Genomic DNA, 12,353 nt, shown 5'->3' on the forward strand with positions numbered 1-12,353 from the left:
AGGGAGCGATTCTGCTCCACGGTAACGCAAGTCACACGTCAACAAGGCAATGTAATGTAATGGCCAAGTTCATGTGGCAGCAGCTTGATCACCTGCCCTACACCTCGGTCACTGTCGCCCTGCGACTTCCAAGGCTTTGGTCCACTAAAAAAAGAAAAACAAAATCTGAAAGCGTTTCAACTCTGACGATGAGTTGAAGGGGAAAGCCTATGACTGGCTCCTGTCGCAGCCACAGGAAGTCCAGAACCAGGAAATCATTCGGCTCGTGAAACAGTGGGACAGCGGGATACTTGTGCTCTGGCCTCTGGTGATTACTTTTGAATAACGACTTCCATTATACTCATAATGTTGTTCAGTAAATTTTTCTTTTCAACAACTTCATACAGTGGTGCGAGATACAAAATACATCTCCATATTTCACCATCACGTCAGACATATTAGCCACTGTAGTTGTAATGAGTTGGTATCTAGACAATGTGATCAAAAGTAGCCGGGCACCTGGCTGAAAACGACTTACAAGTTCGTGGCGCCCTCCACCGGCAATGTTGGAATTCAATATGGTGTTGGCCAACCCTTAGCCTCGATGACAGCTTCCATTCTCGAAAGAGACAGGTTCAAACAGGTGCTGGAAGGTTTCTTGCGGAATAGCAGCCCATTCTCCACGGAGTGCTACACTGAGGAGATATATCGATGTCGGTCGGCGAGGCCTGGCACGAGGTCGGCGTTCCTAAACATCCCGAAGGTGTTCTATGGGATTCAGGTCAGGATTCTGCGCACGCCAGTCCATTACAGATATGTTACTATCGCGTAATCATTCCGCCACAGGCCGAGCGTTATTAACAGGTGCTCGATCGTCTTGAAAGGCGCAATCGCCATCGCCGAAATGCTCTTCAACAGTGGGAAGCAAGAAGCTGCATAAAATATCAATGTTGCCTTGTGCTGTGACAGTGCGACGCCAAACAACAAGGGGTGCAAGCCCCCTCCATGAAAAACACAACCACACCATAACACGACTGTCTCCGAATGTTACTGTCGGCACTACACACCGTGGCACATGACTTTCACGTTGCATTCGCCATACCAACACCCTGCCGTCGGATCGCCACATTCTGTACCGTGATTCTTCACTCCATACAATGTTTTTACACTGTTCAATTGTCCTTGTTTACGCTCCTTACACCAACCGAGGCGTCGTTGGGCATTTAGTGGCATGATATGTGACTTATGAGCAGCCGCTCGATAGTGAAATTCAAGTTTTTTCATCTCCCACCTAACTGTCATAGTACTTGCTGTGGATCCTGATACACCTTGGACAAGGTCGGCCTGTATGCGTTTATGCTGTACGTGTCCCTTCACGTTTCCACTTCACTATCACATCGGAAACAGTGGACCTAGGGATGTTTAGGAGTGTGTAAATCTCGCATACAGACGTATGACTCAAATGACACACAGTCACCTGACCACGTTCGAAGTCCGTGAGTTCTGCGGAGCGCCCCGTTCTGCTCTCTCACTATGTCAAATGACTACTGAGGTCGCTGATATGGAGTACGTGGAAATAGGTGGCAGCACAATGCTCCTAGTATGAAAAACGTATGCTTTTGCGAGTGTTTGCATGCTTTTCATCACATAGTGTATATGTACATCCGTCTACATCTATATACATACTCCACTGGTAACCATATGGCGCAAAGCGCAAGATACCATGTTCCAGTAGTACTAGTCATTTCCTTTCCTGTCTGCTCACAAATGGAGCGAGGTATAAACGATTGTGCACATCCATCCTTAAGAGGCATAATTTCTATTAGCTTTCCTTCGTGATCCTTTCGGAATATGTACGTTGGCAGTAGTAGAACCGATCTGTAGTTAGGTGAAAAAAGGTGTTCTCTACATTTCCTCTTTAGTGTTTCGCGGAAAATGTGTCCTCTTTGCTTCAGGGATTGTAATTTGAGTTCTCGAAGCATCTCCACAATACTTGTGTGTTGATCGAAACTACTATTAGCAAATCTAGCACCACGCCCATTAATTCCTTAGATGACTTCCTTAATATAAGCTGGTGGGCATCCAAAACACTCGAGCAGTATTCAAGAATTGGTTGAGCTATTGTTCTATACAGTCACCTTTACAGGTGAGGAACAGTTTCCTATAATACTGTCCTCACGTTCTCGTTTCATTTCATATCAGTTTGCTACATTATGCCTAGATATTTAGTAGACGTTCCTTTGTCAAAAAACATTCTCAGGGCAGCAACCAGCCACAAATTTACTTTCAGTTCTTTTATTCAAAGGATACCGTTACCGGTCTCAAATCGTAGTGATTCATCCTCACACGGTTTACACGCTTTCTTTATGACGTGTGGTGTGTTTTTTACACACACACCACATGTCATAAAGAAAACGTGTATAACAAATTTCTTTCCTTACCTGATGTGGGAGGTATTTTTCTAACTAAATCATAAGTTTAAGGGGCTCCGGAAAGGCTCAAAATCATGAAAAGTTCAATTTTTACTTTTTTGCGTTTTCTGAATCTGCAGACTATTACCTTTTAATAGATATATAATTTATTCAATTCCGAAGACTACAACTATTTTTAATTTTTTTTTTGAAATGTGTTCTACATAGGCGTGACCCACTGTGGCGCTGTTAAACTGCTGTCAAATGGTGTTATTATTAACGTCCGTGTTCATCAGGTACATTTTAGTGATGTGAGATAAAGTATGTGTTGTGGCTAAACCTATTTTCAGAGACTTAGCAGCACCTCAACTGTTGAATAAGTGTATTCACGGAAAAACTCAAAACCCCAATGAAAGTGTAAATAGTGTTATATGGTCGAGAATCCCCAAGACTGTATTTGTTGGAATAGAAACACTTCACTTTCGTGTGTATGATGCTGTTGCGACTTTCAATGATGACAACATTTTAAGGTGCAAGGTATTTAGAAATATGGGAATGAAGATAGGTTCTAACATGGTACGAGCGATGCTTGCTTTAGACAAGGAACGCCTTCAGGCTGCAGACAGGGCTGTAAAGAGTCTAGAAATACAAGCAAGAGTAAACAGGAGGAGGAACAAGAGGAAGCTGGAGGAGGAGTTTGCAGAGGATGAAGATAATCCATCCTAAGGACCTGGAATGCACTAAAAAGTTAATCCAATCTTTGTCGCTCGATTCCCAAAACTTTTATTTTCTCATACTAATTACATGTTTTCTAAGGATCTTCCAAACATATTTGTTTCAAACTTTCAGTAAATGTTACACAGTACCTTCTGCATAATTTAACACAGCCTTTTTCCAAAAAACTGTATATTATTGAATATATAAATAAAAAATTGCAAAAAAACGTTGTGAATTTTCATTACAATTGAAAAAAAATCATCTTTAATAACTGAACTAAAATTTTGTAAAGTCCCTGTGTTAAGTTGTAGCCCATATTCCAATAAATAATCTGTAAAAAGTTCAACTTCCTACCTCAAATACTTTGTGAGGAAAGATGTAATTTATAAGCGTTATTTTAACATTGCAAGTATAGGGCGTTCTGGAGCCCCTTAACCAGTGTCCTATTAATAATTGTACGTACAGCAATCCAAAATGTGGCACAGTAGCAAGTAACATGTAGAGGCAGATAGTATTCTGGAGTGTATCACTGCCATTAGTGAAGTTCATATACAGTGTGGTCCATTGATCGTGACTGAGCCAAACATCTCACGAAATAAGCGTCAAACGAAAAAACTACAAAGAACGAAACTTGTCTAGCTTGAAGGGGGAAACCAGATGGCGCTATGCTTGGCCCACTAGATGGCGCTGCCATAGGTCAAACGGATATCAACTGAGTTTTTTAAATAGGAACCCCCATTTTTATTACATATTCGTGTACTACGTAAAGAAATATGAATGTTTTTGTTGGACCACTTTTTTCACTTTGTGATAGATGGCTCTGTAATAATCACAAACATATGGCTCACAATTTCAGACGAACAGTTGATAATAGGTAGGTTTTTTTAAATTAAAATACAGTACGTAGGTACGTTTGAACATTTTATGACGGTTGTTCCAATGTGATACATGTACCTTTGTGAACTTATCATTTCTGAGAACTCATGCTGTTACAGCATGGTTACCTGTAAATATCACATTAATGCAATAAATGCTCGAAATGATGTCCGTCAACCTCAATACATTTGGAAATACGTCTAATGACATTCCTCTCAACAGCGAGTAGTTCGCCTTCCATAATGTTAGCATATGCATTGAGAATGCGCTGACGAATGTTGTCAGGCGTTGTCAGTGGATTGCGATAGCAAACATCCTTCAACTTTCCCCACAGAAAGAGATCCGGGAACGTCAGATCCGGTGAACGCGCGTGCTTCGACGACCAGTCCACCTGTCATGAAATATGCTGTTCAATACCGCTTTAACCACACTCGAGCTATGTGCTGGACAGCCATCATGTTGGAAGTACGTCGCAGTGAAACATCTTGTAGTAACATCAGTAGGACGATACGTAGGAAATCAGCATATATTGCACTATTTAGATTGCCATCGACAAAATGGAGGCCAATTATCCTTCCTCCCATAATACCGCACCATACATTAACCCGCCAAGGTCGCTGATGTTCCACTTGTCGCAGCCATAGTGGATTTTCCGTTGCCCAATAGTGCATATTATACCGGTTTACGTTATCGCTGTTGGTGAGTGACGCTTCGTCGCTTCGACGCTAAATAGAACGCGTGCAAAAAGTCTGTCATCGTCCCGTCATTTCTCTTGAGCCCAGTGGCAGCACTGTACACGACGTTCAGAGTCGTCGCCATGCAATTCCTGGTGCATAGAAATATGGTACGGATGCAACCGATGTTGATGTAGCATTCTCAACACCGACGTTTTTGAGATTCCCGATTCTCGCGCAATTTGTCTGCTACTGATGTGCGGATTATCCGCGACAGCAGCTAAGACACCTACTTGGGCATCATCATTTGTTGCAGGTCGTGGTTGATGTTTCACATGTGGCTGAACACTTCCTGTTTCCTTAAATAACGTTAACTATCCGGCGAACGGCCCGGACACTTGGATGATGTCGTCCAGGATACCGAGCAGCATACATAGCACACGCCTGTTGGGCATTTTGATCACAAAAGCCATACATCAACACGATATCGACCTTTTCCGCAATTGGTAAACGGTCCATTTTAATACAGGTAATGTATCACGAAGCAAATACCGTCCACACTGGCGGAATGTTACGTGATACCACGTACTTATAAATTTGTTACTATTACAGCGCCATCTCTCACAAAGCGAAAAAAGTAGTCCAACTAAAACATTCATATTTCTTTACGCACTACACGAATATGTAATAAAAATGGGGGTTCCTATTTAAAAAACGCAGTTGATATCCGCTCGACCTATGGCAGCGCTATCTAGCGAGCCAACAATGGCGCCATCTGGTTTCCCCCTTCAAACTAGACAAGTTTCGTTCTTTGTAGTTTTTTCGTTTGACGCTTATTTCATGAGATATTTGGCCCGGTCACGATCAAAGGACCACCCTGTATATGTTGTGTTAGAGGAAAATTGAAGAGTAGTTTCTGAGGAACTGATGGATTTCCATGTGGAAAGCGTAATGTTTCGTGAGGACCACAAGTCGTTCATTATACCTACTGACGTCAGTGCCAGGAACGCCATTCACCAGACTGACTGGCACACCATGTCCTGTCACAGTTCACTTGGATGTAGAAGGATGTTGTCCTCAGTTTCCATCTCAGGGACGCCTTTACAGGTTGACGTCACTGTTGGAACCAGCAACCACACATACACAACGCATAATCTCCTCCCACTGAAGACGACATGTGTTTTCCACGTTTAAATGGCCAAAAACACTGAGGCACAGATGTGCATATATAACTGCCCTAGGAGAATACAGGCTTCCAGTAGCCAACATACGTTGTACAGCAGCAGGGAAGTTCTTGCACTGGAAGTGATAGTGAGGCAGCCAGCTGATAATAAAGCAATAGTTCCATAAAATGTGCACTAATAGAACGAATAGGGAATGAGGTGGCTCTTACAATGTCAGTAATCCTAATCAGCTTGCATCAGGTTCCTTACAATAGGAGTAGTGACAGCCAAATGTTGAATGTGGATAACCTTGGTTGCTGTGTAGTAAAGTGTACAAGTGCACTCCCTTCTCTTTTGTTGGATTGTTTGAATCTCTAGACATGACTTTGACCTCTGTCAGAGCTCCATGTACTTTAAAACTAAGTGGCATCTTCCGAGAATTCCACATAAAACTGTGGGTATGTGTGAACCGATGCACAAACCAAAAGCTGGCAAAGGGAAGCACCTCGACCAAGTCCAAGCCTAGTGTAGCACTGTGTGTGTCAAAATCATATGCTGGCTGTTAGCGATTTTATGGTAATTCAGAATTCTCATTTAGTGTTTCTTCATTCCATAGGAGAGACCAAGGAGGCTCTCACACATCTGTCAGAGTATTAAGGTTTATTTTGAGTATATGAACTGGATTACGTTTGTAGAAAAAGAGGGTTAGTGCTGGATTGACTGTTGGAAATTGTTTTTATCTGCCGTAACGTCTTACTTGACAGAATGAGAGAATCTACTTGTTATTAATTTTCTTTAACATATAAAGAATTTTTTGCATTTTACTCCTGTGTGCATGCAACACACTGTCTTCAACATCAGAATATGGGCGTTGTCTCTTAGCCACATTATAGTGATGCTACCACATGCAAATGAAATGGTGTGCAAGCATACATCAGCGTTGTGAGGTGGACAGTGTGTCCAGGAAACTGGGGTTTGTTTAGATCAATATTTCGGACTGTAACGTACATCTACATATACATTGATATATATACTCCGCCAACCACCAAGCGGTGTGTGCGGAGTGCACAATTCGCAGGATAGTCATATTTCCCCCCTCTATTCCACACGCCAATCGCGCGAGGGAAAAACTATTGTCTGAACGCCTCTGCACGACCCCTAATTTCCCTTATCTTTGAATGGTGATCATTGAGGGATTTCAAAGTGGGTGGTAATAATATAACCTCTACATCCTCGGCGAAGATCGGTTTTCGGAATTTAGTGAGCAGCCCCTTCCGTTTAGCTCGTCGTCTGTTCCCCTTCAAACATTCTATGAGATGTGTAACGCTCTAGCGGTGGCTAAATGTACCAGTCACGAATCTTGCCGCTCTTATTTAGACCTTCTCAATCTCTTGAATCAGACCCAACTGGTAAAGGTCCCATACAGAAGAACAATACTGGACGAACTAACGTACTGTAAGCCACTTATCCTGTTGAAGGGTTGCACCGTTGCAGGATTCTACCAATAAACTGCAATCTAGAGACCGTCTTGACCGTTCCTTGTGTAATCTGATAATTCCATTTGAGATCATTTCGAACAGTCACACCAAGATACTTGATGGATATTACCACTTCCACAGACTGGGCATTTATTTTGTACTCATACATTAATGGGGACTTTCGCCTTGTTATACGCAGTAGGTTACACTTACTAATATTGAGAGATAACTGCTAGTCATTACACCATGCATTTATTTTCTGCAAATCCTCATTGATTTGTTCACAACTTTCGTGTGATACTACATTGCTGTAGACTACAGCATCATCGGCAAACAGTCTAAGGCCACTGTCAATACCATCAAACAGATCGTTTATGTACATCATAAAAAGCAGAGGACCTATTACGCTGCCTTGGGGCACACCTGAAATTACACTTCTTTCTGTTGAAGTTACCCCATTCAGGATGACATACTGCTCCCTGTCTGTTAGAAAACTTTCTATCCAACTGTATACGTCACTGGATAGACTGTAAGTGCACACTTTTTGTAGCAAGCAACAGTGTGGAACTGAGTCAAACGCCTTTCGAAAGTCGAAAAATATGGCATCAACCTGGGAGCCTGCTGTATATAATGAACAAAGAGGTCCAACTGTGTCTCGCATGACCGATGTTTCCTAAAACTGTGCTGGTTTCTGCAGACGAGCTTCTCAGAGTCTACAAAGTTCATTATGTCTGAACATAAAATATGTTCCTTGATTCTACAACAAATAGATGTCAGTGAAATTGGCCGGTAATTATGTGCATTAGATTTTCTACCCTTTTTATAGATTGCTACGACCTGGGCCTTCTTCCAGACCTGTGGAATGTTCCTCTATTTCGATTATGTCTGATAGATTATGGATAAGAATCGTGCTATATGTGGAGCATAGTCAACATATAATCTTACGGGGATACCTTCTGGTCCAGTGCCTTCCTGGCGTCTAAGGATCTTAACTGTTTTACAATCTCATCTACGCTAAACACTATGTCAGCCATCCTTGCGTTTGTTCGATAATTGAAAGGGGGAATGGTGCTGCAGTCGTCTACCATAAACGAGTATTTGTAAGCTAGGTTTAGAATTTGGGCCTTCTGTTAACCATCATGCGTTACATTACCTGTACTGTCAGCAAGACAAGATATTGAATTATTTGTAGCGTTCATAGATTTTACGTACGACCAAAATCTTTTGGTGTTATTTTTAGAATCTGCAGATAAAATATTGCTTTCAAATTCATTAAAAGAATCTCTCATTGACCTTTTGACAACTACTTTCATTTCACATAATTTCTGTTTGTCAGCGGGGCAGTGACTAAGTTTAAAACCACTATGCAAAATTCTCTGCTTTTTCAGCAGCTTCCTAATTTGTTTGTTGTACCAAGGTGCATCCTTTCCCTCCCGTATATATTTGCTAGGAACATACTTATCTGGCATGTGGTGGACAATACCTTTAAATTCTGACCAAAGATGATCAATATATTTATGTCCTGCCGTGAATGCTTGGAGCTGACTACGAAGATATTCATTAATGACATTTTTATTTGCTTTCCCAAACAATAAAACTGTTTCTTTGGTATTTTTGAAACTTCCACTGACATAAGCCACAACGACATTATGGTCGCTAATACCTTCTTCTAGATTAACTTCACGTCTGTAGATGAAGCATTCATTTTGTCTCATAAACTGCAGGCTTTTCAGCTGCTTTGCATTGTACCCACAAGAACATGAGTTAAGAATGTGTGTGTGTGTGTGTGTGTGTGTGTGTGTGAGAGAGAGAGAGAGAGAGAGAGAGTGAGTGACTGCATTTGTGCATGTGTACCTGAGTGTGTGCTGATTGCATGTGTGCTTGCTTGTTAACTCTGCAGTCATCTTTATCTGCGTAAGTGCACCCCCTCATGTGCATGTGCCACCAAATGTGTTTGTGTGTAGGGGCAGGGGAATCGAATTAGTGTCATAGCTATACCTGAAATATATCGTCTAGAAGGTTTACTGATAAATTTTAGCTTTCTCTGTTTGAAGTGGCTGTGCCAGTAAATTTTCTAGTAAACAGACTCAAAATTTTATTTAAATACAGAAATAAGTTATTTTTTTCATTACATTTGCTAGTATTAAGGTGATATGCTCAGTATAGAGGAAAAGTAGAGTCTGCATGAATCATCTCTTTCAGTGAAGTGCAATCACTGATTAACAATAGCACCCTGAGCTCATAGGAATTCACAATCAGGAATCAATGTGGCAAAATGTATTGTCTGAATTTGTGGACTGATGGAATGTAAGGCTTACTTATTGGTGAGTGAGGAAGCTTTATGAGGATGATGCAATTGTGTATCTGTACTTCAATAGAGACACTTTTCCACTGTTCTGTAATATATGATAGAGGGGGAAAATTTGAAGATTAATTAGTTTTCAGTTTTCTGACATGTTTTTAGAGCTGGTCGTTATAGTTTACCTCATAAACAGTGTATATGTGCAGAAAAATACGAGAACTTCTCCGTTTCTTGCAGGACCCTTTCTGCAGAGATGAACAGCAAGGTGCTGCTCCAGGCAGCTACACGGGGGTCAGAGGAGGAAGTGCAGGTGCCGCTTTGGGCTTGTGCTAATGTGGGGCAGAGACCATGGTCCACGTGGACCGCTCTGCACTATGCAGCGATGCAGGGGCACACGGGTATGGTGAGGTGTCTGATCGGGAATAGGGTAGAAGTGGATGCCAGGAGCGACGCGGGGCACACGCCTCTACATTTGGCTGCCTGGAAAGGCCATGCAGCAGTGGTGCGGCTGCTGGCGGCGGCCTCCGCCGACGTCGATGCCAAGGACCAGTGGGGTAGGACGCCGCTGCACTGGGCGGCACCCTACGGCCACACAGAGGCGGCGAAGGCGCTGCTGGAGGCAGGGGCCGATAGGGACGCCACGGAGGACGCAGGGAATACCGCGCTGGACTTAGCAAGAGTGAACAACCGAAATGGTAGAAATCCTATCTAGCATTCCAACAAACGATTGTGATGTATACTAAATAAAGCAAGCGTTAATACATGATTTCTCCTTCTCTTTAAAATAAACCATACAAAATGTTACGTCAGCGGTCATTCTTTGTAACTGTATTTTCGATCTACACCTAACTACTCCACTAACATCAGAACAAGAGACTGAGGGAGGTGGTGCAGTGGTTAGCACACTGGACTCGCATTCAGGAGGACGATGGTTCAATCCCACATCCGGCCATCCTGATTTAGATTTTCTGTGATTTCCCTAAGCCACTTCAGGCAAATTCTGGGATGGTTCCTTTGACAGGGCACAGCCAACTACCTTCCTCATAGATCTGACAAGACCAATGACCTGGCTGGTTGGTCTCTTCCCCCAAATGAACCCAACCCAACTCAGACAAGACTATCAATGTAAGATATTTACAAAGTAAAGAAAGTCGTCAGAAGAAAGAGTCCATTCTCGAAAAAACAAGAGAATCCGAAAAATACACCAGGTCTCTACAATACATAATTACTGAAAAGTACTTGGTAGGAGCAGCATAGGTGCTATGTGAAACTGCTGTAAATTTCACAATATACTGTACATAATACTGCCATGTAAGCAGTATGCTCAGAAAGGAATTTTCCTGTTTCTCTACTGGGCAGATAGTCCAATAATTAGTGCCCATAGTTACAATGTCATATTATTAGAAGTACTCACACTACATTAATTCAGATGCCAGAGGTAATTTATTGGTGTGTCTGCAGTACAAATAAACACATCAAAAAATTTATGCATCACTTCATTTCCAAGAGTTCCGGAACTTGTAAAACAATTGGAATAGAGATCAAAATAAACATCATTTCCGTCCATTTTATTGCTCATGAAAACGACACATTGCATGTTGTACCACCATAGAGCGAGACCTTCGGAGGCGGTGGTCCACACTGCTGTAATTCCCAGTACCTCTAATACCCAGTCACAAGTCCCCTCTTCCATTGATGCATGCATATATTTGTCGTGTCAAACTATCCACAAGTTCATCAAGGCACTGTTGGTCCTGATGTCCCACTCCTCAAGGGCGATTCATTGTAGATCTCTTAGAGTGGTTGGTGGGTTACGTTGTCCATCCATAAACAGCCCTTTCCAATCTGTCCCAGGCATGTTCGCTAAGATTCATGACTGAAGATCATTGCTGGCCACTCTAGTAGAACGATGTCGTTATCCTGAAGGAAGTTGTTCACAAGATGTGCACGATGGGGGCGCAAATTTTCGTCCATGAAGACGAATGACTCGCCAACATCCTGCGAATATGAATGATGAATGTACTACGGGTTGGGGATGGCATTCACATATCATACTGCTGTTACAGCGCCTTCCATGGCCACCTGCGGCTTTTATCGCGGCCCAACATAATGCCACCCCAAAACTGCAGGGAACCTCCACCTTGCTGCGCTTTACGGGACAGAATGCCTAAAGCGTTCAGCCTGGACAGGTTGGTTCCATACATGTCTCTGACGATTGTCTGGTTGATGGCATATGCGACACTCTTCGGTGAAAAGAACCTACATCTACATCTGCATCCATACTCCGCAGGCCACCTGACGATGTGTGGCGGAGGGTACCTTGAGTACCTCTATCGGTTCTCCCTTCTGTTCCATTCTCATATTGTTCGTGGAAAGGAAGATGATCCTGTAACGAAGCACGCTGCTCTCTGTTGGATCTTCTCTATCTCTTCTATCAAGCAGTATTCAAGCAGTGGGCGAACAAGTGTACTGTTACCTACGTCCTCAGTTTTCGGACTACATTTCTTTAGGATTCTTCGAATGAATCTCAGTGTGGCATCTGCTTTACCGAAGATTAATTTTATATGGCCATTCCATTTTAAATCACTCATAATGCCTACTCCCAGATAATTTATGGAATTAACTGCTTCCAGTTGCTGACCTGCTATATTGTAGCTAAATGATAAAGGATCTTTCTTTCTATGTATTCACAGCAAATTACACTTATCTTCATTGAGATTCAATTGCCATTCCCTGCACCATGCCTCAATTCG

The 12,353-nt window shown here is 42.4% G+C and overlaps 1 protein-coding gene across 2 annotated transcripts in view; it reads left to right on the plus strand.

The window, feature by feature from the left end:
* LOC126108562 (GA-binding protein subunit beta-1-like) overlaps positions 1-10,327 on the plus strand; it is a 165,471-nt gene extending 155,144 nt beyond the window's left edge. For both annotated transcript variants that reach the window (XM_049913848.1, XM_049913847.1), the window contains exon 6: positions 9,838-10,327. In XM_049913848.1, the coding sequence (XP_049769805.1) occupies positions 9,838-10,312 (475 nt within the window). In that variant the 3' untranslated portion in view covers positions 10,313-10,327. The remainder of the gene's footprint in view (positions 1-9,837) is intronic.
* The last annotated feature ends 2,026 nt before the right edge of the window (positions 10,328-12,353 follow it).

The sequence above is a fragment of the Schistocerca cancellata genome, chromosome 11 (genome assembly GCF_023864275.1).
Source record: "Schistocerca cancellata isolate TAMUIC-IGC-003103 chromosome 11, iqSchCanc2.1, whole genome shotgun sequence".
Lineage (NCBI taxonomy): Eukaryota > Metazoa > Arthropoda > Insecta > Orthoptera > Acrididae > Schistocerca > Schistocerca cancellata.